This window comes from Sciurus vulgaris, assembly GCF_902686455.1.
Source record: "Sciurus vulgaris genome assembly, chromosome: X".
In the NCBI taxonomy this organism is placed as follows: domain Eukaryota; kingdom Metazoa; phylum Chordata; class Mammalia; order Rodentia; family Sciuridae; genus Sciurus; species Sciurus vulgaris.
Genome location: NC_136471.1, coordinates 77689597 through 77716737, shown reverse-complemented (window position 1 = coordinate 77716737; position 27141 = coordinate 77689597). Strand labels below are relative to the sequence as shown.

At 42.0% G+C, this 27141-nt stretch overlaps 1 protein-coding gene and 1 pseudogene across 2 annotated transcripts in view; one reads left to right on the top strand and one right to left on the bottom strand.

The window, feature by feature from the left end:
• The window catches only part of PIN4 (peptidylprolyl cis/trans isomerase, NIMA-interacting 4), a gene marked incomplete at its 3' end in the record, with an annotated part of 74988 nt that extends 48685 nt beyond the window's left edge, over nucleotides 1-26303 (top strand). The window contains exon 4 of the mRNA XM_079124025.1: nucleotides 26214-26303. Within this exon, the coding sequence (XP_078980151.1) occupies nucleotides 26214-26303 (90 nt within the window). The remainder of the gene's footprint in view (nucleotides 1-26213) is intronic.
• Nucleotides 21092-21949, bottom strand: LOC306651118 (small ribosomal subunit protein uS2-like; annotated as a pseudogene). Its single transcript has one exon. The product of its transcript is annotated as a small ribosomal subunit protein uS2-like (transcript).
• Nucleotides 26304-27141: the final 838 nt, after the last annotated feature.

Sequence of the window (27141 nt, the reverse complement as noted above, 5' to 3'; positions counted from 1 at the left end):
CATGTGTGAGGCACTGGGTTCGATTCTCAGCACCGCATAGAAATAAAACCTGCTTAATCTGCTTGCCTTGGCGTGCTTCTCTAGTGTTCAATCTTCAACATTAGAGGGAGCAGACCTCATCACCGGTCAATGGCAGTATCAGTTCCATCCCCAAATTCTGGATTACTTCATTCCTGTGGTGGGTGTGTACTCAAGGAGAGAAATCTGTAAAGAAGGAAAGAAAGGTTATTCCCTCAGGTTTCCCCTGAGATTAGGGAGGGGGAGAGAATAGGGAGAAGAAGAGAAAGAAACATGTCCATTTTAAAAATCAGTTGTAGTGGCAGAGCAGCAAGGGCTGCATTCAAAGCGTAAAGTGGATCACTGTTACAAGATTTTCAAAGGCAAATCTCAGGGTTTAGGGAAATAGGAGCAAGTTGAAGTGACTTGCTTGTGTGCTGCTAAATAGGAGGTTGTGAGCTAATAAACTCTTGTTCATTTACTGGTGAGAGCCCGAACATTATGATTCCTCAGGGTACTAAGCTTGAAAGCACCCAGAAACCACTCTGGATGTGGGAACTCATGCAAGAGAGTTTATTAAGCAGACAGGCAGAGTGTCTCCCTACAGGGTGAGAGAGAGAGAGAGCACGTGCAAGAGAGAGAGTGAAAGCCAGGAGGAGAAAGGGAGAGAAAATGGCGGGGGAGCTGTTAAGTAGTGGAATTTTGCAGGCTAATAACAAAGGACCAATGACTGGTGAGGAGGTTCGTGGGCTAACAATCTGGACCAATTACTGTCAGGAAGTTTGCAGGCTAACAATCTGGGTTGTAAAGTGGTGTGGGGGGAGGCAGAATAATGGCGGCAGCAAAATAGCAGGTCTGATGCCAACATTTTTCCCTTTTTGTTTTTATAGATACTGGGTGTGGGACAATGGTCTTTCTTCTGTAGCTTCTTCCTGCTGGTTAGGAGCGAAGAGTCTCATTCCTGAAAAAAAAAGAGGAGTAGGGAGGGCTTTAGGTGGAGCAGAGTTTTTGGAGCCGGAGGTGTCAACAGTGAATCACAGGTCTCGGCTTTGGGTGTCAGGGGCTGGTAGTCTCGAAGGAGAAGCGGTTGATTGGCTGATTGATTGGTGAACTTGTGTGTGTCCGTCAGCTCCAGAACTTGTGTATCTGATCTTGTAGGAACTTCAGTAGGCAATTTAGCAGGCATGGTCCTGTTTAGGAAGATCTGTAGAAGTTGAAACGACCAAAAATTTCTGACTCTGGCAGTTTCTCTTGATGGTTATCAGGCACTCCTGCCTAAGAATCTCTTTAGTAGTCTCCAATCTTACTTATCCTTGGGGCTAACATAAGTGTACATCTTAAGTTACATTTAACTATTGTTTCTTCTTCTAAATGCCCAGGCATGGCTATGTTTTGGTTTTAACTGTTTGCTAGGCATTCAAGATCAAACTGGTCAAATTGACCTTGTTCTTATCTGTTGTTAAGGGTCAGCTGAGTTCCCACAGGGGTCACTCATGGAGAACTTGAGAGCAGATTCTTAGCTCCTTTAGTGCCATTTGCTAGGTAGAGTCTCCTTGATGAGATGGCTTCCCTTGGAAGCATCAGGGACATCTCCCTTTTTCAATGACCCTCCTCTGTAGCAGGTGCACTGATTGGCTTTTCATCCTCCAGTGGTCTCATCAATCTCCCTGATCATGACGTCATGTGGCCCAGAGTTCTAAGCTACTTAGAGAAGTTCTCTTGTTCTCTGGATTCAGGCTGACTCTGAGGGCAAGAGCCAAATACTGAAAAACTGGGTTTTTGTTTTGTTTTTTTTTTTTGCTTTTTTTTTTTTTTTGCCCTTTGTTTTAATCTCAATCTCTAAGTTTGACCTTAAACATCCAGCAAGCCAGTCTCACCAGTCATAAAGTAAGAGTACTGGGCTTTAACTTCAATGTCTATAACTTTACAGTTATTTACCCTTTTAGTGAACTGGAGTCTGTATTAGTACTGGAAGTTACTATTATATACTATCTGTTCTGTAGGTGATGACTTATTATCACAAGTTACTAGGTTGTGTGTTCTTGAAGCAGTACCTCTGCAAAACCAACAGGTAACAGTTTTATGAAAATGAAATTAGCAAGAGTAAATATATTCAGCTTGTATAATAGCTATTTTGAATTTTGGCTGAGCTATACATTATATCCCCTTTTGAGATCACAGTAATTCTACAACAAAAACCAATCTTTTGACTATAAATAAGCTGAAGTCTGCCTTATTTTGGAGCCACTCTACCATGCAATAAGGTGGGAGACAGAGCCTTATCTTATGTAAGGTGGGGCTCTTCACAAATCTTGAGTGTTCTAATTATGATGCTGATCTTTCACTTCCTTAAATATCATTTTAAGAAGTTCACATATATTGTTTCCTGAGTCTATATGAACATTAGTTAACACAATTTAACATTATATCTAAAACACGAATTAAAGAAAGGTTGAGAGAGCTTTTAACTTTCCCTTTCTGTGGCAAAGTGGCAAAATGTTTTCATGTTTCATGATATTGACCTTTAAATAAATCAGCTCTCACTAACTTTTAGAAATATATTTACATTTATAATTTTTCATCTCAGTGTAAAAGGTAACAGATTATATATATATATATATATATCTATATCTATATATATATATATCCTATTGATAACAGGTCCTATAACAGAACATTAAATGATATAAATAAGTCCCCAATAAAATTTGCTATTTTTATAAGTTTAAAATTACCATTACAGATAAGTTTAGTTTGGAGAATAGCAGCTTGATAAATGTTCTGCTTTAAAGTCTTGTATACCTGGAAAGTATGAACACATTTAATATACAAAGAATGACCATTCCACAATTATCTTGATTCTTTTATATTAACCAAATTTAGTTGTTAAAGAAAAATTTAGACTCTGTAACATAGTACAATACTCTAACAGGTGTTGTTTAACCATAATTGTATAAACCCCAATTTTTAAGACTAGTGCTCTAAAGAATAAAACTTAACAGACACAATGTAAAGAGTAAATTAGTGTTTCTAAGAAGTTGTCATTTTAACACATAGATTAAAATTTGGTTTATATCAGTACATTAGTATTTGACCTTAGGAAAAACCTTAAATAGCTTTAACTTATTGTCTCACGTACGAATAACCAACTTAGTTACATGCAAACTTGTTGAAATTTGCCCCTTACTTATAGACTTTCTTAGTACTTACTTAAACCCTCATGTATTTTATCACACAAAGATTTCTTACCTAGAAACATTTTTTCAATAAGTATATTTCCATATTTAGAAACTTTTATTTTCTCTTTTCTATCTGTTGACCCCTTTTTATTCTCATTTTGAAACAACTCTTACAAAATTTCTGAATTTAGATAAATTACTCCATTTTAATAAGATTAAATATTTTGTTATTCATAGTACTCTAATTAAAACACAGTTGAAACTTTTGGAACCATTTGTATATAGAATTGTACCTTTTAGGACATAACTCTTAGTAACTTTGTTTTTAGTAATGACACAAAGCAATTTTAAACCCTTTTTATTTACCAATCTATGAAAACACCAATAATGTTTAAGTATGTTACTCCATGGAATTTAAGGAGTTAATAGTACTCAATGTTATTTAACAATTAGCATTTTAACTTTGTAAATTAATCAGATGTCTCTACAAACACATTTGAGTAATCCCATACATGTCAAATCTACTGATTTTACTATAAAAACCAAGATATCAGACAAGTGTATTAAATAGTATCTGCCCTCTCTTTCCTGAGGAAGAAAAGTCCTAGAAGTAATTGATGTTAGACATTTTATAGATATTCATTTGACCACCTAGAGACTTGTGAGGTAAGTAAACAGAAGGTAAAAGGATTTTTTTTACTTTTATTTTTTTCATTATCTTTTTTTAACAGTGATAAATATTTTTTAAATTGTTTTCATACATGTATATAGGGAAATAATATCTGTCTCATTCTACCATCCATCCCATTAAAAGGATCTTAAGATGAACTATTTTCCTGGTCTGTACTACTATTCCCATTTTTTTGGACATGGGAACAGGCTCACAGAAATGAGTGACTTTACCTAAGTTTCCTGAAATGGAAAATGCAGAGCCTGAATTCAATACCAAGTCAATGTGGACACAAATCTGTGCTCCCTCACTGTATCACACTGTCTATTGCTGGAAAGAAGAGGGGGGAGGTAGGGAATGAGGTGGATGAGGTAGTTGGAGTCCAGGTTGTGAAGGAACCCTTGTCTACCCTGCCAAAATGATTTTCTTTCTTTTTTTTCCCACCAAAATGTTTGAATCACTTTTCCTGGGGGCAAGTTTGGATTGAAATGTACTATGGTCTGAATGACCGCCCCCCCCAAATTTGTTGAAACAATCCCTGTGGTGGTACTAAGACATGGGTCCTTTGGAGAAGTGATTGTTATGAGGGGTCCACCCTCTTTTTTTTTTTTTTTTTTCTGTATCAGGGATTAAGCGTTCAACCACTGAGCCACATTCCCAGCCCATTTTTTTATTTTTAATTTTGAGAGAGTGAGACAGACTCTAGCTAAATGACTTGGGCCTCACTAAGTTGCTGAGGCTGTCTTTGAACTTGCAATCCTCCTGCCTCAGCCTCCAGAGCTTCTGGGATTACAGGTCTGTGCCACCATGCCCAGCTTCACCCTCTTGAATGGATTGCTGTTTATAAAAAATCTTGAGGTAATTAGGTAAGACTGTATTTGCTCTTCTGCATATAAGGACGCAGTGTTCCTTCCCTTTGGGAGAATGCAGCAACATGTTTCCATCTTGAAAGTAGATTGCAGCTCTCACCAGACATGAATCCTACCAGCCCCGTGATCTTGGACTTCCCATCTGCCAGAAATGGAAGAAATAATTTTTTATTGTTTATTAATGAATAGTCTGTGGTATTTTGTTATAACAGCTCCGACTGACTAAGACAGGTAGGTCAGGTATTCCCAAAGGATGAGTGTGGGGAGAAGAGAACAGGGGAGAATTCTGTAGAAAAGAAAATAGGTAAGGGCACAAAAATCTTTATCTGGCATCTAGGAAAGGCCATCTCTAGTTGTGCTTTGGATCAGGGTCTGCCATAATCACCCATATCTCCGGAGAACTCAAGATGAAGCAAAACAGGCCCCTGGTGGTTGTAAGCAGTTGCCCATCTGTGAATTATAAAGAAAAGCTAAAGAGAATTCCTTCAGGGGCCCAACTACCCTAGCCCCCCTCTGCTTCCCACCAGACAGTGATCCCTAAAGACCCTGATCAATGAGAAGGAAGGACTAATGCTCTATTTGCCTGTCTTTATAGGTTACTGGATTTTCTCCCATTATCCCATTATCACAGTTCCAAGGATCCTCCTTCTTTAGGCTCCCCACATACTGGGCCCTGCAGTAGTTCCTCTTTGGTTTTTGTCTTTATGATGCTGGAATCAGATCCCAGGGCCTTATGCATGCATGGCCAGTGCTTTTACCACTGAGCTATACTCTCAGCCCCACTGCTTCCTTTGAACGCTTCTCAGTGACTTTTAGAATCCCACCCCTGACCCCAGACCTCAGTGACCCAAGAAACCCTTCAGCCCGGGCTGCACTTACTCCTTTATAAATGGTCATCCACACTCCCAGCCCAAATATAAGGAGAGGGGTGGTTAGAGTAGCTAAATGGAGAGAATGAAAGAGAATCAAAATAATACTACTACATCCCACTTAGTATGTGGCAGACCCTGTCTAAAGCACTTTACATATATTAATTATCTTGGCTATTTCTCATTATGCTGTGAATCAAGGGCTCCCCATCCCCCCAGCATCTGTCAAGGGAATGGGGTTTAAAAAGCTCTCTTTAATTATTGTTAATTTTTAAGTGTGATAATGGTATTGTGGTTTATTTTTAAGTCCTCATTTGTTAGAGATATATATTGGAGTAGTTTCAGACAAAATGATATGACATCTAGGACTTAAATTAAAATACTCCAGTAGGGAGAAAAAAGAGGGTGTGTAGATGAACAAAGATTGGCCAAATGTTGATAATTGTTGAAGCTTGTTATACAGGTTCATTATCCTCTTTTCTCTGTTTCTGTGTATTTGAAAATTTCCATAATAAAATTTTTAAAAAACAAAACTTTTTGACCCAACCTGCAAATTACACTGAGTCACCCACCCTCACAGACCTGAAATAAGATAATGAGGTTTAGTGGGAGAGTTCAGAATGTGTAAGTGGAGAGAAGGAGGAGCAGAATAAGGACAGTAGCTATTACCTCTATGGTACTTAAGTGCTAGGCCTTGTTTCACACATTTTATATGTGCTAAGTCTTTTATTCCTCTTACCAACCTTATTAGGTAGTATATATTATTATCATTCCTCCTTTACAGATGAGGAAGCTGAGGCACAGAAATATTGAATAATTTAAACAAGTTTACATAGTTTGTGAGTAGGAAAGCTGATTTCCAAACCCAGGCAGTCTGGCTTTTGCTCTTTCTGTACCCCCACTTTTTTCATTTTTGGCACTGGGGATTGAACATAGGACCTTGCACATGCTAGATAAGTGCTCTACCACTGAACCCACACCCCCAGTAGGCTTTCTGCTCTTAAACGCTATACTAATTAGATATAGAAAACAGGTGATAAGGGAAGAAAAGTATTCATTCATCTTTTCATGTATTCATTCATTTAATGAATGCCTTTACATTGACAGGCAAGGATCTGGGAGCTTAGTAGAATGGCAAACAAGATAGATGCTTACTATCAGAGGGTGTAAAGTTTGATGGGGGAATTGGGCACAGTGGTGCACACCTGAATCCCAGCAACTCCAGGGGCTGAGGCAGGAGGATAGCACATTCAAGGCTGGCCTCAGGAATTTAGCAAGACCCTGTCTCAAAATAAATGAAAAATTTAAAAGGACTGGGGATGTAACACAGTGGTAAAGCACCCCTGGGTTAAATCCTTAGTATAAAAACTAAAAAGTTTGCAGGGTGCAGTGGCACATGCCTATAATCCCAGCAGCTCAGGAGGCTGAGGCAGGAGGATTGTAAGTTCAAAGACAACCTCAGAAACTTAGTGAAAGCAACTCAGCAAGACCCTATTTCTAAATAAAATATTAAAAAGGGCTAGGGATGTGGCTCAGTGGTTAAGCACCCCTGAATCCAATCCTTGGTACCAAAAAGATAAAATAAAATAAATAAATAAAAGGTTTGAGGGGGGAGATGGACTTGAAACAGTAATCATACAAATATGTGGAAACTTAAAAACACGATGAAGGCTCAAACAAAACTACAGGCAATTATGAGAGCATAACATGAAGTACCTGATCCATTCCAGAGGAGCTGGGGAGGGTTTCACTCAGCAGTATTTGTGCTGAGAACTGAAGGGTTAGGAGCAGTTAACAAAACAAAAAGGGAGCCAGGTACATTGGTGCACAACTGTTATCCCAGGTACTCTGGAGGCTAAGGCAGGAGGAACACAAATTTGAGGCCAGCCTGGGTAACTTAGCAAGACCCTGTCTCAAAAACTAAAAGGTCTTGGGCTATAGTTCAACAGTAGAATGCCCCTGGGTTTAAGCCCCATTACTGAAAAAAAAAAGTGAGGGGTAGAGCATTTCAAGAATAGGGAATAGCATGACCAAAGGCCCTGAGGCAAGAGAGAGCCTAATATGTAGGAAGAACTGAAAAAGCTAAGGTATTTGATGCAAAGCCTCAAATACCACAATTGGAGTGGTACCACAGGTGAGGGAACTGCCACTGGGAAAGAAGTGACTGGTCCTAGGTCACACCCTGAATCAATAGCAGAAACAGGATTCAAACACAGGTTCCTTGACTCCCAACCCAGTGCTCTTTCTCACATACGCTGTGGATTCCCTGCTGTGAATAGGAAAGAGACAAATTAAGTGCCAGCAAAGTGCTGCTTTTAGGGACTGAGAAAGGAATAGAGTGCTTCTGGAAATAGGTGTAAATGACCAAATGAAGTCTTCCACTGCAAGTATATCAAGAGTGGGTTTGGGCTGGGCACCATGGTGCATGTCTATAATCCTAGCAGCTCAGGAGGCTGAGGCAGGAGAATCACAAGTTCAAAGCCAGCCTTAGCAACTTAGTGAGGCCCTAAGCAACTTATTGAGACCCTGTCTCAAATTAAAAAATAAAAAAGGACTGGGGATGTGGCTCAGTGATTAAGCACCCCTGGGTTCAATCCCTGGTACCAAAAGAAAAAAAAAAAAAAGAAAATTTTAAAAAAGAGCAGTTTGGGGCCAGGGATTTAATTTGTGTTTCCAGACAACTAATTAGTCCTTCCCCCATTTCTAGCTGGCATTGTTATAAAGTAGGAGGTCTGGAGAGGGAACAAAGTGAACTGGAACTGAGTGGATTTTTAATGTGGCACTAGGAATTGAACCCAGGAGCGCTCTAACCACTGAGCAGCATTCCCAGGCTATTTATTTATTTATTTATTTATTTATTTATGCAATACTGGGGATCAAACCCAGGGGCACTTTATCACTGAGCTCCACATCCAGTCCGTTTTGCTTTTAATTTTGAGACAGAGTCTCCCTAAGTTGCTGAGGCTGGCCTCAAACTTGCAATCCTCCTTCCTCAGCCTCCCAAGTAGCTGGGATTAGAGACATATATCACCACACCCGGTTTGGGACTGAGGCTTTAATTGTCTCTTGGGGGTGAGAATGAGGCTTTAATTGTCTCTTGGGTTGAGAGGGTTCAGTTCCAGGGAAAGGAGGAGGGAAGAGGAAAGTGCTAGGATGAAGAGTACCCTGCTGAGAGTCATCTCTGACTCTGCCAGCAGAGGGAGCCCTAAACCGAATTTCCCTAAGAGTGGCAGCTGGCCTGGACCCTGGGCTGGATAAATTATTTTATTGGAAGCTCAGCTCAGCCCAGGATACTGTGGGAATGACAAAATAAGGAATAAATGAGGAAGCTAAGATTTAGGATTAGCTGCAGGGTCTTTGCCTTAAATTTTTAGGCCTTTGATAAGTATGTTCTAAACCTGCCTTCCATGGTTTGGAGTGAAACAAGCACTAAAAGATAAGGAATCCTTTGACAGGGCAGTGCCACTGCACAGAACACAGCATCCTCCACTCCCTTTGGGCAACTTCACCCACTCCATCCACTCTGAAGACCTCGTACTCTGTCTATAACCTCATCCATCTTTCCTAGATGTTCATAGGACATGTCACCCTGGAACTTCAAACCCAACATGGCACTGAATTCATCTTCTACCCTCTCCTATGTGTACTCCCTCCATATTCGCTATATCCATTAACAGTACTTACCAACACCTCAGTTGTTCAAGAGAAACTGGGAGGCAGGGCTGGGGGTGTGGCTCAGAGGAACAGAGAAGCATCTTTGAGGTTTCTCTCTCATTTGCCTCTCACTTTCAATCCTTCAACAAGCACACTCTGGTCTAAACGACCATCATCTCCTGCCTGGACCACTTCCATAACATCCTGAATTTTCCTCCTGTTTCTATATGTGTCTGCCCCCCACCAAACCCTGTCTGACCTCCACCCAGAAACCAAACTGACCTTTCCAACAAACCAAACTATCTAAATTGCTCAAACCTGATTCATTGCCTTTAAGATCAACTCCTGCCTCCTCACCATAACTTACAAGGCCTTCCTGGCCTGGCCCCTGTACCTCTCCCACATCATGTCTCTTCTTCACAACCTGTACACACACTCTTTCTCTTCTCAAACACAATAATTTCCAGCTACTCGGATCTTGCCTCTAGACCTTCTCACATGCTGTTTCCTCTACCTGGACTCTCTTCCCTTCCTTTTTTCACCCACCATGTCCTATTCAGTCCTATTCAGGAATTGCTTCTTCCAGGAACCTTCCCTTGATCCTTCCCAACGGTCACCCCCTACAACCCCATAGCCTAGCTTTATCATTGGATTTATTCCATGGAATGTTTCAGTTTAGATATGGTGTCCCCAAAATCTCACGTGTACGACAATGCAAGAAGGTTCAGGGGGAAAATGATTGGGTTGTGAGGGTCTTAACCCAATCAGTTAATCAATTTCCTGATAGGGATTAACTGAGTGGTAGCGTGTGGCACTGGGGACTGGCTTGGGGATATATATATTTGTATCTGACCAGTGGAGTCTTTTTCTCTGCTTCCTGATCACCATGTGAGCTGCTTCCCTTTGCCACACACATCCACCATGATCTCATCTTGAGCCCCAAGGAATTCAGCTGGCCTTCTATGGACTAAGTCCTCTGAAATCATGAGCCCTCAAATAAACTTTTCCTCCTTTAAAATTGTTCGGGTCAGATCTTTTAGTCACAGCAGTGAAAAAGCTGACTAAATCACAGAATGTAGTTGCCTGGTAGACTGTCTGGCTCCCCCATGATGATGTGGGTTCTGTGAAGGACATATCTTTTTCACAGTTACAGGCTCAGAGCTTAGCACAGAACCTACGCATTGTGGCTAATCAGTAAATATTTCGTGGATGGCTAGAGAGGTAAATGTGTGGATGATTTATCAATTTACTAATCCAAAGGGGGAGGAATAGGCACCTTGATAGAACCAGAATACGGCCTTGGGCAGGACTGATGCATCCAAAAGCATACTGGGGACCAGAAAGCGGGAGGGCCAAACATGCCCATCCCAACCACTCTTCTTGCCAATATTACCTGTCTCCCTTTTATACCTCCCTCAAGGTGGACCTGAAAGTAGCACAGAGGAATCTGACTTACACCCAGGAACTGGATACCTCTCTTCTAGTCCCTTCCAAAATCTTGTTCTGGGACAAAGCCACCCATGCTTGGATATGAAATGGACAGACTCCTGCTAGTGCCTATTGTTGTGGACTTTTCAGAAGCCCTGTAGTCCTTTCTTCCCCAGGTCAAAGACATTTCTGGGACTGGGGATGTAGCTCAGTGGGGTAAAGCACTCGCCTAGTATGCGTGAGGCATGAGGCCCTGAGTTCGATCCCCAAAACTGCAAAAATAAAATTATATGTACACATACACACACATATATAGCAACCTTCATAAACTTTTCCTTAGCTTCCTCATTTTCATCCTGCGGCAGCAGAAAGCCTCCCTACACAGTATGGTGCCTCTCCCAAAAGCTGAACTCAAGACTCCTCCCTGATGCTAGCTCAAGAAGGGACTCCAAGTGGGCACCTACTGTTGATGTTTGTGGTCCTTTCCCCTTCTTCACTGGTACTAAAGGAGACAGATAGTAAAACCACAAGCTATTGGGGCAATTGCAGGACAGAGTGGGGATGAGGATTAAGTTTTTCTACAGCCCTTCGAAGGCCTTGGCCCCCTGCCCAGATCTGAGTCAGGAACTGTATGTCCCAGAACTTGCTTGCCAGCCATCTGCTCTGAGCTTAAAGAGCCTGGGGGCCCTCTGGGATGTTTTGTTCAAATTCATCAAGAAGGGCAGGGTGAGGACAACACAGCTGGGGGACCTTAGCCAGTCTAGGCCTCTGAAGGTGTAGAGAGAAAGGGCTGATTTATGACACCAGAGCATGGTGAGGGCATGGTAAGTCCCAGAGCAGAGAGCTTCTCTCACAGCACAGCCCCTCTGCTCCCAGAACCATGCTTTCCAACAACCCTTTAGATGAAACTGATGCTTTGTGAATTTTATCCCAGGCACTTTCCCTACAACAAGCAATTAGTTTGTGTTTGTTTGTTGTAGTATGGAGATTTAACCCAGGGGCACTCTACCACTGAGCTATATCCCATGCCCTTTTAAAATTATTTTTATTTTGAGACAGGATCTTGCTAAGTTGCCCAGGCTGGTCTTGAACTTGTGATCCTCCTATGTCAGCATCCCAAGTTGTTGGGATTACAGGTGCATGCTACCACACAGATTCAAAGAGATCAGGACTAGTCCCCTGGTAATTGGTTGCCGAGATTGCCAGAAAATGATTCTCCTTTTCAGTGAGCAGGTAGGCAGCCTGAGGACAAAGCTGGGAAGGGATAAAAGCATACGTCTATGTATAGGACATAGCTTGCTCCATCCCAGACAAAATGCCATTGTCCCCTGAACACACACCATCTCCAGGTGTTAGGAATGGATCAAGCAGTAGATTCCAGTTTTTCAGGTGAAAAATTTTAAGGTGAATACAAGAAAAAACTTCCTTAAGGTCTCACAGAGTGCAAGAGAACAGTTCAGATGAATGAAGCTGAGAAACCAGACAGAATTACAGGAGGAAGACTGACAAGGCACTCCTTACTCCTAAAATCCCCTGCAGCAAAGGGCATTCACATAAATTGAAAAACCAACCTCAGGCATAGTTGCTAGGGGGAAGATTTGGGAATCCATAGAAGCAGAGAATCTCAACTGGTAGTACCTGTCTATAATCACAGCTACTCTGGAGGCTGAGGCAGGAGGATTACAAATTTGAAGTCAGCCTCAGCAATTTAGCAAGACCCTCAATAATTTAGTGAGACCTTTCTCGAAATTAAAAAAAATAAAAGGATTGGTGATACAGTTCAGTGGTAAAGTGTCCTTGGATTCAATCCTCAATACAAAAAAGAATTAAAAAAGAAGAAATTTTTAAAAAGGAAGGAAGGGAATTTATCCAAGAATATTTATAGCTGTTTTATCCCTAATAGCCCAAATCTCAGAACAACCAAAATGTCCCTAAATGTGTGAATGAATAAACTTTGGTATACCCATATAGGATGGTCCGTCCCAACCAAAATTCATGTTGAGGTTTGGTTCCCATTCTAATGGCATTGAGAGGTGGTGGGGGCTTTAAGAAGCATTTGGATCATGAGGTTCTGCCCTCATGAAGGGATCAATGCTGAGGGAGTGAGTGAAGACTTGCTGTCTTGGGACTGGGTTAGCTACCACAAAATTGGTTTGACATAAAGCAAGGCTACCCCTCAGCTTTCGTCTCTTCCATATGTGAACACTTGCCCTTCCACCTTGCACCATGAAATAAAGCAGCAACAAGACCCTCAGCAGAAGTTGAGCAGATGTTGGCAGCCTGCTTTTGGACTTGCCAGACTCCAGAATCATGAGCCAAAATAAAACTCTTTTCTTTATAATTTATGCAATCTCATATATTCTGTTATAGCAATAGAAAATAGACTGAGATACCATACAAAGGAATGCCACTCAGCAAAAAAAAAAAAAAAAAAGAATTAATCAGTGCACCAATTTGGATGATTCTCAAAGGCATTACACTAAATGAAAGAAGCCAGTCTCCAAATCTCCAAATATTACAAATGCTTGATTCCACTTATGTTAAGTTCAAGAATAATCAATATGAATCTATAGTAGAAATCAGAATGGTGGTTGCCTTGGGCAAGGGTGGGAGGTAGTTGACTGGAACAATGGAAATGTTCTGTTGTTATTGAGGCAGTAGTTACCCAGGTGCCCACCATGATCACAATTCACTGAACCATGACCTTAAGACCTATGTATTTTACACTGTTGTAGATCATTCCTCGATTTAAAAAAATTATACTCAGGCCACCAACTCCGACTAATTAAATCCAAATCCCTAGAAGTGGGGTCTGAGTAAGGGCATTTAAAATCTCCCCAAGTGCTGGGGGTACAGTTCAGTGGTAGAGTGCTTACCTACCATGTGATTCCCAGCATGGCAATAAAATGTCTCTCCAACTGATGCTAATGTGCAGCCAGAGATGAGAACCACTGATTACCATTTCCAATATCTTTCCCTGGCAAGGAACCCTCTCAGCCTTCTGTGGTATGAAGACTTTTCAAAAGCTCATCAGAAAAATTGCCCTCCATAGCCACGTGAGGTAGCACATGCCTGTAATCCCAGCAGCTAAGGAGGCTGAGGCAGGAGGTCATGAGTTCAAAGTCAGTCTCAGCAATTTAGCAAGGCCCTAAGCAACTCAGTGAGACCCTGTCTCTAAATAAAATAAAGGGCTGGGTAAGTAGTTCAGAGGTTAAGTGCCCCTGGGTTCAACCTCTGGTACAAAAAAAAAAAAAAAAAAAAAAAAAGAAAGAAAGAAAAAGAAAAAAATCCTCTCCACCATCACAAGTAGAGGTAGACAGGTGGGGATAGAAGGTGAATGAGGGTACACGCTAACTATATATCCAAAAGGTTATTTTATATCAAAATACTGGATTTTATACTTTAAAATGGCAAGATGGTAAATTTTAGGTTATGTGAATTTATAAAATTTATGTTGATTTTTAAAATTAAAAGAAAAAAATCAAGAGTTCCCTTAAGGGAAATCTGCTAGAGTTTCCTCTTGCCCAGTGAGAGCTCTTCTTCTTTTATTCTCACTTAAGTAAGTTCTACTTCTTTCATTCTCAAAAAGAAGGTGCTCCATTAATTACAATGAGTGCACACATCCCATTGTAAGGACATACTTTAATTTATTTACTTAGTCTCCTATTAAAGTTTTTTATGTGTGTGGTGCTGGGGATTGAACCCAGGGCCTTGTGCATGTGAGGCAAACACTCTACCAACTGAGCTGTATCCCCAGCCCTATTAAAGTCTTTTGATTTTATAATCATAGTGACAATAAATATCCTGGTACTTGCATTTTTGCAAATATGTATATCTGTAGGATAATTTCCTAAAAGTAGAATTGGTTGGCTTAAACCTCTCTCTCTCTCTCTTTCTCTCTCTCTCTCTCTCTCTCTCTCTCTCTCTCTCTCTCTCTCTCTTTCATTCTCCCCCTCCCTCTCCTCTCTTTTAGGTATAGGGATTAAATTTAGGGGCACTTAAGCACTGACACACATCCCCAGCCCTTTTTATTTTTTATTTAGGGGTAGGGTCTTGCTATGCTGCTTAGCGCCTCGATAAACTGCTGAAGCTGGCTTATGAACTTACAATTCTCCTGCCTCAGCCTCCTGAGTTGCTGGGATTACAGGCATGCACCACTGCACCCAGCACCTTCTTTTGATAGAAACTGCCAAATTGCCCTCCATAAGAGATGAATAAATTTACATTCTTATCAGCAACATATGAGGATGCCCATTTCCCCTTACCTTTGCTAACAATGTTTTCTGGCCTTTTGATTTTTGTTCCTCAGATTATTAAAAAGTGGTGTGGGGTACACACGTGTAACCCCAGAGACTCTGGGGGTTGAGAAAGGAGGATTGCAAGTTTGAAGCCAGCCTTGGCAACTTAGTGAGACCCTCAGTAATTTAGTGAGTCCCTGTCTCAAAAAAAAAAAAAAAAAAAGGCTTGGAATGTGGCTGAGTGGTAAAGCACCCCTGAGGTCTATCAACGATACCAAATAAATAAATAAATAAATAAATAAATAGTACCACTGGTCATGAGGCTCACTTGCTCAGAATGAGCCTGTGGGGGGATGGAACTGCTGGGTCAAACTGTCCTAAAAGTAGACATTTCTCATTTTGTTAGAAACTCTTCGTTCCTTTGTTTCAATGTCACCTGTTTCTCCCCTAGCCTGTAAGCTCCATGTCTGTATCTCCAATGCCTACAGAAACTTTGGCACATAGTAGGTGCTGAAAATAATTCCTGGAATGGATGAATAGTTCAATGCCGCTTTCTTGTTTTCAAATCCTTCTCCTGGTAAGGATCTGAGATTTGGAAAGGGAGGAAGGGGCTGGAGAAGGAAGGATTATTTTTCAAATCCCTGAAGGGAACAAAACTGATTTTAAGGACTTGAGTCTATCCAAATAATTAGCAAAAAGTCTTACCTATTCACTAACTAATGGTCTCCTTGACTCAGGGAGCTGCCTTTGAATTATTGCCTTTGAATTATAGTGAGTCATTGCAAGCAATAAAATAGCCTTTCTTTGTCAATATTCTCTGCTTTAAATTTGTCACTAATTCCAGCTGGCCTCGGCCCAGCCAATCTGAATGACCGAAAGGCAGAATGAATATAATTTAATCAGTGGCTCAGCCCCCGCAGGATGAGCTTGCAGTGTCTCTGTGGGTCTCGTCCCTAAAAGGTGTCCCAGGGGCAGTGATTTTTGCACGGAATAAAAGAAGGACAGCAGGAACTTGGCTCCTGAGGCAGGGAATCTGGCAGGTTCTGGTTCAGGGCGGGGCGAGGTGGGAGAGAAGGCAATATCAGGAAAAAGAATAGTTATTGAAATAACAGTCTATTTAATGCCAGCCAGTCCTCGTTTTACAGTTTATAAACTGTTCAGGCTATTAGCTCACTCTACCCTATGACAACTTGCATACAGGTTATTATTCCTGTGTCACCTATGGGGAAATCGAGGCTCAAAGAGGTGGAAGACAAGGAGGCTTATGGCCTCCTTGCAACACATTGCCCTTGGCCCTGCCCGCCCCTGGGTACCAGCTCCCTGCCCCGACCTCCTGCTATCACTAAGCCCGCCAGCGCTTCTGCTGTTGCTATGGCATTTCTGGAGTGTCACAAGTGCCCAGGAAGCATACAAATCGACCTGCGTGAGACATAGCCCTGTGCAAAACAACTTTCAATTTACTCGCAATAATTACCACCCCCCGATAATAGCCTATACACAGGCGGATGAGGAGGGGGCAGAGTGGGGAGAGAGAAAGGAATCAGGAAGGGAAGGAGGTGGCCTTTCCAGGACTGGGGGTTTCAGGATGGGTGGGGGAAAGCAGAGAGGTGGTCTTTCTGGATTAGGGACTGAGGAGAACTCTGTCCTGTTTAGTTCTGGAAACTGGAATTTTCTTCTGGAGGAATTCTATCAAGGCATTTCATTCAGTGTTTACTGGGCACCTTTGGTAGCGAACACTTTGTTCAGCACTGAGAATACAAAGTCAAAGAATCACAGTTCCAGCAGTGGAGTAGTTCACAGAGTCAGACACAGAGACAAGGTATAAACATAAGGGCTGTCATTCATTCAACCAGTATTTATGAAGCATCTAATATATGCCAAACATTCTGTAAAGAATACAGCAGTGAAAAAAAGCAAACAAGAATCCCTGCCCTCATGAAATTTACCTCATGAAAAGTGGAGGAGCCAACAATTTTTTTTTAAAAAGTGTTAGTTGATATGTGCATGTGGATTCTCCATAGAAACAGAACCAACAGGATGTACACACACACATACACACGCACACAAACACACACTGTAAGTAATTGACTCACAACTGAAGAGGCTGAGAACAAGATCTGTAATTGGCAGGCTGGAGACCCAGGAGAACTGATGGTATAGTTCTGTTGTGAGTCCAGCTTCACAGGCAAGAAAAGATGGCTGTCACAGCTTGAAGTCAGGCAGACAGAAAGAATTCTTTCTTACTTAGGTTTTTATTGTATTCAGACCTTAAAGGAATGGAATGAGGCCCACTGTCATTGGGTAGGGTAATTTGCTTTACTTAGTCTACCAATTTAAATGTGAAGTTTTGGTTTGTTTGTTTGTTTGTTTGTTTGTTTGTTTTGGTGCTGGTGATGGAACCCAGGGCCTTGGACTTCGTAGGCAAGCAGATCTACCACTGAGCCACATCACTGAGCCCCATCGATTCGAATGATAATATAACTCAGAACACTCACAGACACACCTAGAAATAATGTTTAACCAAATTTCCAGGTCAGGGATATAGCTCAGTGATAGAGTGCTTGCCTAGCATGCATGAACTCTGGGTTCAATCCTCAGTAGTGGAAGAAGAAGAAGAAGGAGGAGGAGGAGGAGGAGGAGGAGGAGGAGGAGGAGGAGAAAAAATAGGGTAGGAGGAGGAGGAGGAGGAGAAAAAATAGGGTAGGAAGTGGGGTTGTAAATTTAAACTAATTGGGGCTGGGGTTGTGGCTCAGTGGTAGAGCACTTGCCTAGCATGTGTGAGGCACCACATATAAATAAATGAATAAAAATTTTAAAAGTTTATCAACATCTAAAAAAAATTTTAAAAAATTTAAAATAGATGATGGGAGAAGTTTCACAAGGAAGGTATCATTTGAATGAAAACTTAAAAGAAATGAGTGAGTAAACCAGACAGATTTCCAAGAAAGTTCCAGGCAAAAGAAACAGTAAATAAAAAGGCCCTAAGACAAAAGTCTCTGGTGTGTTGGATGAACAGCAATAGTCCAGTGTAGGTGGAGCAGAGTAAGCAAGAGAGAAATAGGTGGTAGGAACAGATCATGTAGATCATATGGGTCAACATAGGGATTTATACTACAAATGCAAGAAGAGACATTGCCAGATTTTAAGATGGAGAAATGACATGATTCAGTTTGTATGCCTCACCACCCACCCTGTGCTGGGATGGAAACTAAGGCCTCAAGCATGCTAGACGAGTGCTCTACCACTAAGCTACACCTCCAAGCCCTATTTTATTTTGAGACAGTGTCTTGAGAAGTTGTCGAGGCTGTTCTGGAATTTGTGATCCTCCTGCCTTAGCCTCCCAAGTAGCTGAGATTACAGGCATGTATCACCATGCCTGGCTTCAGAAGGATCATATTAAAACACAAGTCAATCCAGGCACAGTTGCACACACCAGTAATCTCAGATACTCAGGAAGCTAAGATAGGAGAATCACAAGTTCAAGTCCAGCCTGGGAAAATTAGCAAGATCCTGTCTCAAAATATATAAAAAAAAGAAAAATCCTTAAAGTGCTAGGGACATAACTCAGTGGCAGAGCACTTGCCTAACACACATAACGTCCTGGGTTCCATCCCCAGTCAGTACAGGGGGATCCCTTTGGCTTCTGCATGGTGAATAGACTGTAGGAGTGGTTGTGAGGGACAGGGCAAGCAGTTAGGCACACTAGGGGCAATGGGGCAGTTAGGGTGCTATTGTACTAATCCAGGTGATGGGGGCTTAGACCAGGGCGGCAGCTATGGAGATAGTGAAAAGTGATGGATTCTGGATATTTTTTGAAGGCAGAGCTAACAGTAATTGCTGATGGATTGGACATGGATGGGATGAGATGAAAGGGGGGGTTGGGAAATGATCAAGGAGGAAAGTGTCTCGAAGGAGGCAGTATGGTATGAAATGGAGAGTTAAAGATCATAGGGATTCATTGTTAAGTTGTACTGCATCCCTGCCCTTTGCTGTGTGACCTTGGGCAAGTTGCTTCCCGCTTCTTAACCTGAGTTTCCTCATCTGTAGGAGCTTACACAACTATTGTGAAGACTTTTTTTCTCTGAGTCAGGGTCTCATTAAGTGACTGAGGCTAGCCTTGAACTTGTAATCCTCCTGCCTCGTCCTCCAGAGTTTCAGAGACTACAGTAGTGCATCATTGTTCCTGGCTTGTGTAGAGTTAATGAGGTGATTATGTAGAACTCCCATCTCCACAGCTAGCACACAATTGTGTTCCCTGAACACCTGCTGCTTCCTTAAACTTCCTTTTTGGGGAAAGCTGAAGAAGCTTCACAGCAGAGTTAAGATCTGAGGGGGCTTTGATGGATGGGCAGGGCTTTGTTAGCTGGAGAAGAGGCACAAAGGGGATCATCCTTCACAACAGGCTGGAAGAAATGAAGCCAGTGACCAGGCAGGCCTAGTGGGAATCCAGGAAGGCTGGAGGAAGACAGGGAGCATTTGTTGTGGAGAGCATGTGATGGAAATAAAGTCATGTGCAAGGAAAGGGGTTCCACCAGGGAGGGGTGGTCCCTACTTCTGCCTGGGACCAGCCCTGGCCCAGAGGACCTTTGAAACCTTTTGAGTTACAGGATGAAGTTGGTCATAACTGTGGCACACAGAATTCCCAGGACTCTGAGGAGTTACTGAGGTTTGTGCTGTGTGGAATCACACAGCAAACATCTGGCTTGGCTACTGGCCAGGACAGACCTCCCCCCTCCAGCCATACACACTCTAATTGCAAACATATGGCCCCCAAGGCAGAAGCTCTGAGAGCCATCTTTGCATTCTGGCCTGAATCACCCTGACCTGGAACCTGCCGCAAGGGGCCCCTTACTCACTGCAGGAAAGCATGAAACCATGTATCCCCCCTTACCTGGGACCATTGTGCCCACTCTGAGGAAACCCTCTTCCAGAACCACAAACACCAACCCCTCACCTCATGGGAAGCTTTGACTTCAGACTGCCTGGGTTACCATCTGGCCTTATCCCTATTAGTTTTGTGAACTTTGACCAATCTCCTGACTTCTCTGAGCCTTATTTTCCACTTCTCCAAAGAAGGATGTAAATGATACCTCCTTCACAGACTTGATGTAAGGCTCAAATGGGATTATTTGAGATGAAGGTTTAGGGGCTCTAAGGTACTGAAAAGACTGTGGATTTCACCTTGACTCTGCACCCCGATCCTCATCTCAATACTACCACTACCATTATGTGACTCATAGGAAAAATTATACCAAACTGCAGAAAGGGTAAGAAAGTCTAACCAAGTTCTGATTTTTCCTGTGATGACTACTTTGCTGGAGTTCTTTGAAATATCAATTGTCACATTATTTTCCAAAACACTTTGGTGGTTGTCCCTGGTTTATGAATGCCCTAAGCACTTCTATTGAGCAATGGGGCTTAGAGAATATGTATTTGGAAACCATCATGGGCTAGTCATATTCTTGTTGGCCAGGATCAGTTAACACTCAATAAAATTACCATCTGCCAAGGAATGTTCTAGTTCATTTTATCCTTATGACATACCTTATGAAGTTAATATAATTATTATCCCCTTTCATAGATAGGAAAGCTGAGAAGTGGTGGGGTGGTGGAGGTTTTAAACACAGGCAGTCTTGTTGCAGAAGCCATATGCTTAACTACTCTGCTAGTCAGCACCCCCATCCACAGGTGATTGGTTCCAGAACCACCCCCACACACTAGTACCCAAATCTGAGGACACTGAAGACCCTTTTTGGTACTAGGGATTGAATTCAGGGGCAGTTTTTTTTTTGTTGTTGTTGTTGTTTTTTTTGTTTTTTGTTTTTTTTTTTTGGTTTGGTTTTGGTACCAGGGGCACTTAACCACTGAGTTATATCCCTAGCCCTTTTTGGTTTTTTTGTTTTTGTTCTTTGTTTTTTTTGTTTTTTTTTGTTTTTAATTTAGAGACAGTGTATCATTGAGTTACGTAGGGCCTCACTAAATTGCTGAGAATGGCTTTGAACTTTCAATCCTCCTGCCTCAGCCTCCTGAGCCACAGAGATTACAGGCATGTGCCAGTGCCCCTGGCTCGAGGGTTGTTTTACCACTGAGTTACATCCCCATTTCCTTTTCTGTTTTTTAGAAACTGGTGTTTATTTTCCATAACCTTATATCCATTTTGCTTATTAAGTGTCTGCAGAAGAACAGCTCAAGACCATTCTGTGGTTGTTCCTACCCATTCAGTGGCCTGAGCAGTGGGAGCTGAGACCAGTCTTCAGTGGCCGGTGGGGCACTCCAGTCTTTGGTAGGGAACTGCTGGATAGGCACAGAGGGCACCCACACACCTTTAGACAAATCTGCAACCTCAGGTTGAGTAGCAGTGAACTCAGGAGCTGGAGCAGTCTATTCACCCTGAAATTCTTCCTTGGTCACAGCTTTTTCAGCAGCAGCCTGTTCTTCCTTTTCTTTCTCTTCAGGATCTCTGTAGAAGATCAGACATGACCTCCCACGGGTGTTCACGGGAAATGGTGCCACACATAGCTAGAACTTCTCAGGCCAACATCTACCACATCAGACCCACAAAATGAGCTCCCTTGTTGTTGCACGGAATGGCAATGTCCACATAGCATGGAGGAGAGTCTGTGTTACACAGAGGAATGGTGGGCAGATTGACATAAGATGCTTCTGTAAGAGGCAGGTAGTCAGGCCTGGGATCAGTAACCACCAGAAGATGAGGCTCCCGGAAGGCTGCCTGGATCTGGTTAGTGAAGGTTCCAGGAGTGAAGCAGCCAGCAATAGGAGTGGCTCTGGTGGCAGCAGCAAACTTCAGCACAGCCCACTGACCAATATTCCTAGAGGATATGACACTGACCTCAGCAGGGTTTTCGATGGCAACAATGGCATGAGCTGCCAGCAGAAGCTTCTCCCAGGTCCTCTTCAGGTTTACGATGTATATGCCATCACTTTTCCTTTTGTAGATATACTTTTCCACCTGGAAATCAAGGTTGACGCCACCTAAGTGGGTTCCTGCTGCAAGGAATTTGAGGACCTCCTCCTCCTCCTTCATTTGCAGGACATCAAGGGTCTGGACATTGTGAAAGTTTCCCTTTAAGTTACAATGGGAATCAAGAACAATACTGTATGGACCCCTCCCTGGGTAGTGTAGAAAAGCACCCCCTAATTCTTTTTATTTTTTATTTAGAGACAGACTCTCACTAAGTTGCTGAGTGTGGCCTCCAATTTCCAATCTTCTGGCCTCAACCTACCAAATCACTGGGATTACAGGTGTGTGCCACTGCACCTGGCATTCAAGACCCTTATATGTAATGACATGAGAGGGGTTGTGGGTGTAGCTTAGTGGTACAGGATACAATAGACCCTGTGTTTAATCCCCAATACCAAAAAGAAAAGAAATAAAATGGCATATTCATTATATATAACCTACTCACATCCTCCCCTATATTCATATTTATTTATTTGTGGTACTAAAGATTGAACCTAGAGGCATGCTACCACAGAACTAGATCCCCAGGTTTTTAAATCTTTATTTCAAGTAAGGGTCTCACTAAGTTGCTCAGGCTGGCTTTGAACTTGCAATCCTCCTGCCTCGGCCTCCTGAGTTGCTTGGATTACAGGCATGTGCCACCATGCTTGCTTCCTCTCCTATACTTTAAATCATCTCTAGACTACTCATACCTAATACAATGTAAATGGTATGTAAATAGTTGTCCTATATTGTTTAGGAAATAATGGCAAGAAAAAAGTCTGTACATGTTTAGTACAAATGCAAATTTTCCCTAAATATTTTCAATTCACAGTTTGTTAAATCCATAGATGTAAAACCTGTGGGTGTGAAGGGCCAATTGTAACTGTCTCTTCAACTTTGTCACACATGTGAGAACCTCACATTCAAGGGGACTAGAATGGGTTAAGAAAAGAATTGAGTAGGGCATGGTGGTTCACACCTGTACTCCCAGTTTCTCAGGAGGCTGAGGCAGGAGGATCACAAGTTTAAGGTCAGCTCAGCAACTTAGGGAAACTCTGTTTCAAATTAAAAAAAGAAAAATGCTGGAGATGTAGCTCAGTGGTAGAGAGTGTTCTGTACTACTACTGAGTATTCAGTCCCTAGTACTGAGAGAGAGGGAGAGAGAGAGACAGACAGACAGACACAGATTGTTTGCTGAAACCCAACCCCAAACTTACATACTTACTGCAAAATATATTGGTGCTTAATTAGGTCAATTTCATTCTGTATTTCCTCCCTTTCTCTGTCTCACCACCCTCCCCCTCAGTCTCCTTCCTCTACTCCACTGACCTCCCCTCTATTTTTGTGGGATTCACCCTCACTAAAATCAGCATACTCTTGTGATACAGCACATCAATGTTTATAGCAGTACAGTCCAAAATAGCTGAATGATGCAACCAGCCCAGGTGTTTGTCAACAGATGAATGGATAAAGAAAATGTGAGCTGGGCATGGTGGCTCATACCTGTAATTCCAGCAACTTGGAAGCTGAGGCAGGAGGATCAAGAGTTCAAACCAGCCTCAGCAACTTAGCAAGGTGCTAAGCAACAGTGAGATCCTGTTTGCAAATAAAATATAAAAAAGGACTGGGGATGTGGCTCAGTGATTAAGCACCCCTGGGTTCAATCTCTGGTACCAAAAAAAAAAAGAAAATAAGAAAGAAAGAAAGAAAGAAAGAAAGAAAGAAAGAAAGAAAGAAAGAAAGAAAGAAAGAAAGAAAGAAAGAAAAGAAGGAATAAAGAAAGAAAGAAAATGTGGTATGTATACATAATGGAGTTCTACTCAGCCATAAAATGAGTGAAATTACGGTATTTGCTGGTAAACGGATGGTAAATGGATGGAAATGGAGAACATCATGCTAAGTGAAATAAGCTAGACTCAGAAAATCAAGGGTCAAACGTTTTCTCTCATATGTGGATGCTAGAGCAAAGTGAGGGGAAAAGGGGGCATATGAATATATGCACTGAATTTCACTGTTATGTACTTAAAAGAACAATAAATAAATAGAAGGAAGACCAGAGTGAGGGGAGCGGGGAGGGAGAAAGGGAGGAAGCACTGGGAACTGAAATGAAGCAAATTATATTCCATGCATATATGATTATGTCAAAATGAATTTCACTATTATAATTTAAATGCACTAATAAAAACCTTTTAAAAAAACAAAATATATGAGTACTCAAATTGGTGACCGTGCTGCCTCATGTCCCTCTTTGGGGAGGCATCTATAAATAAGGGGTTTGAATTAACTTCCAAAAGGTACTTTTATTTTTTTATTTTTTGCAGTGTGAGAATCCAACCCAGGGCCTTGTGCTTTCATGCACTCTACCACTGAGCTACACACCCAGCCCTGAAGTTACCTTCTTTATTCTGCTTTGAGTCTTGCTATGATGCCCAGGCTGGTCTCAAACTCCTTGGTTCAGGTGATCCTCCTGCCTCAGCCTCCCAAATAGTTGGGACTACAGGCACACACCACCATACCTGGCTTTTGCACCTATGTATTTTAATCATTTGCTGCCTGTTTTAGTCAGCCTTTTTGCTGTTGTGACCAAGAGATCTGAGAAGCGCAATTACAGGTGTTTATTTGGGGGCTCACAGTTTCAGAGGTCTCAGCTCAAAGATGGAGACTCCATTGTTCTGGGCCCTGAGGTGTGGCAGAAGAGTGTGGCAGAGAAAAAAAGTGGCTCAGAACCTGGCACCTCAGAGAGAGGGCTTCTCTCAATAAGGACAAAATATATACCCCAATGGCACACCCCCGGTGACCCACCTCCTCAGCCATATTCTACCTGCCTACAGTTACCACACTGATTAGGTTAAGGCTCTCATGACCCAATCACTTCACCTTTGAAATTTCTTGCCTTACACATGAGCTTTGGAGGGATACCTCATATCTAAACCATAACACTGAGAATTAGATCTGGTTATTATAAAATTATCAGTACCGTAATGCAAATTAACATTAATTTAATCAACTAATGATTCATAATTATGATTAATAATGTAATGGATCTTGTTATATTGTATTGTGTAAGTTATTATTATGAGGTTATTATGATATTAATTTGGATTTTGTGATTCTCCCTCCAACCTTGCCTCTCACAACTCTTTCTCCCTCGTCTTCCCTTGCCATTACTTGTCACATACACACACCACCCCAGATTTTCTCATTTTCTGCTCTCTCTTGCTGGAAAATCTTTTTCTCCATATTTTCTGATCCCTCTCTTTCCCCTTTTTGTCTTTCTGAGATCCTACCCAAACCCTCCCCCAGATTAATGTAGATGGCCCTTCTGTGGGCCCCCAGAACACCCTGTGCTTCCCTGCTCAGAACCACATTGTAATCATTTACATATTGGACTCCTGGAATTTGATCAATGGTTTGATAAGCAGCTAGTGCCTTTTTTTTAATAGATAGGGTCACATTATGTTGCCCAGACTGGCTTCAAACTCCCCAGCTCAAGCAATCCTCTTGCCTCAGCTTCTTGAGTAGGTGGGACTACAGGCATACCAAGCTAGGAGCCCTATGTCTTTTTTGTCACTATATCCCAAGTTCTTAGCACCCTGCTGGGTCTATAGTCATTATTCAATAAATGTTGTCCTGCCTATAATCCCAGCTACTCAGGAGATGGAGGCAGGAGGATTGCAAGTTTGTGGCCAGCTTCAGGAATTTAGCAAGACTCTGCTCCAAGTAGAACCTAAAAAGGGGTTGAGGTTGTAGGTCAGTGGTAAAGTACCCTCTGTGTTCAATCTCTAGTACCATAAAACAAACAAACAAACAAGAGATTCACCTGGCAACAATCAGCACTCCCTGCAACCTACTTCCTTTCAGGGTGTCCTACCCACCCCTACCATTCCAAGGAGGCAAACTTCTTAGAAGCCAAAAGCTGCTGAGTGCAGAATGAGAATGAACAAAAATGTATGGACTGGCTAGCTGATCACTGTGAGAACTTTCTCTGTGTGCCCTAGAAGTATTTCTGTCCTTGAGTTCATATTTGGCTCACCCAGTGTGGGCTGGTGGAGGAGTGTGTGTGAGGGGTTGTTGCTGTTGATATTGTTGTTCTCTATAACATGGCAAATAAGCCTCAATACCCTGGGGGTCCTTATGGAGATACACTGAGGTAACACATGGAGGTTTTTTGTAAACTGCAAAGGGCTACATGTAGCACTTAATGATGATCACAGAAAAGGTATTGCTCTTTGGCTCAACTCTTTTCAAGACCCCATGCAGAGAAGGGCCCTCCTGTTCATACCGCATTACCTCTTGTAATCAGGTTACAATTGATTGACATTATCACTTTCTTTATATCTGGCAGATTCCCAGCCTGCAGCAACACGCTGGTCGCCATAGAGACCTGAGGAGCCCCCTTGTCTCACTGGTATCATATTCACAAATGAACCCTTAAAGTGGATTATTTTGCAGATGGCTGATCTCATCTATTCAATGCAGATTCTATTAGTTCCAATTTCAGAATGTGACATTTTCTGACTTTGTCCCCTTAAGCGCAAACAAAAGTATGGATTTTTGTTTTTGCTTTCAGAAGTAAATAAGTGCTACATATGCTGGCAGAACAGTAAGGAAACCAGGCAGAAGGAAGAGAAGGTTTGTAGGGGAACTGCAGGATGTACCTCTCGTTCATTCATGTTTGGCAGTACACACATGAGCCAGTGGGTGGGTGAAGTGCTGGGGATAGAGCCATGAACAAGATTAGCCTTTTGGACCTCATAGTCTCCCTGGGGAGACAGACAATTAAATAGATAATTTTTGTGTATTTATTTGTGGTACTGGGGATTGAACCCAGGACCTCACACATGCTAGGCAAGCACTCTACCAGTGAGCTATATCCCCAACCTTTTTTTATTTTTAGACATGGTCTTGCTAACTGGTCTTGCTAAATTATCAAGACTTGCCTCAAATTTGGGATCCTTCCACCTCAGCCTCTTGAGTAGCTGGAATTAGAGGCATGTGCCAATGGTGTCCAGCCTAAATAACCAATTTTAGTATGGTGTGGCAAAATCTATGATGGGAAGAACAGAGAAACTGTGCATGGGCTCCTAACTTCCCAGAGATTTTCCATAGGAAGCAACATCTCAGCTGAGATCTGAAGGACCAGTGAGAGTCAATCAGTAAAACAAATTAGGAGAAAGAGAATAAGCAGGGAGCAGAATGAAAATAAAATGTTCTGGGAGGGAAAAATAGTGTCCAAAGAATCTGAAGAGAGAAGAGAACTGGGTGAATTTGAA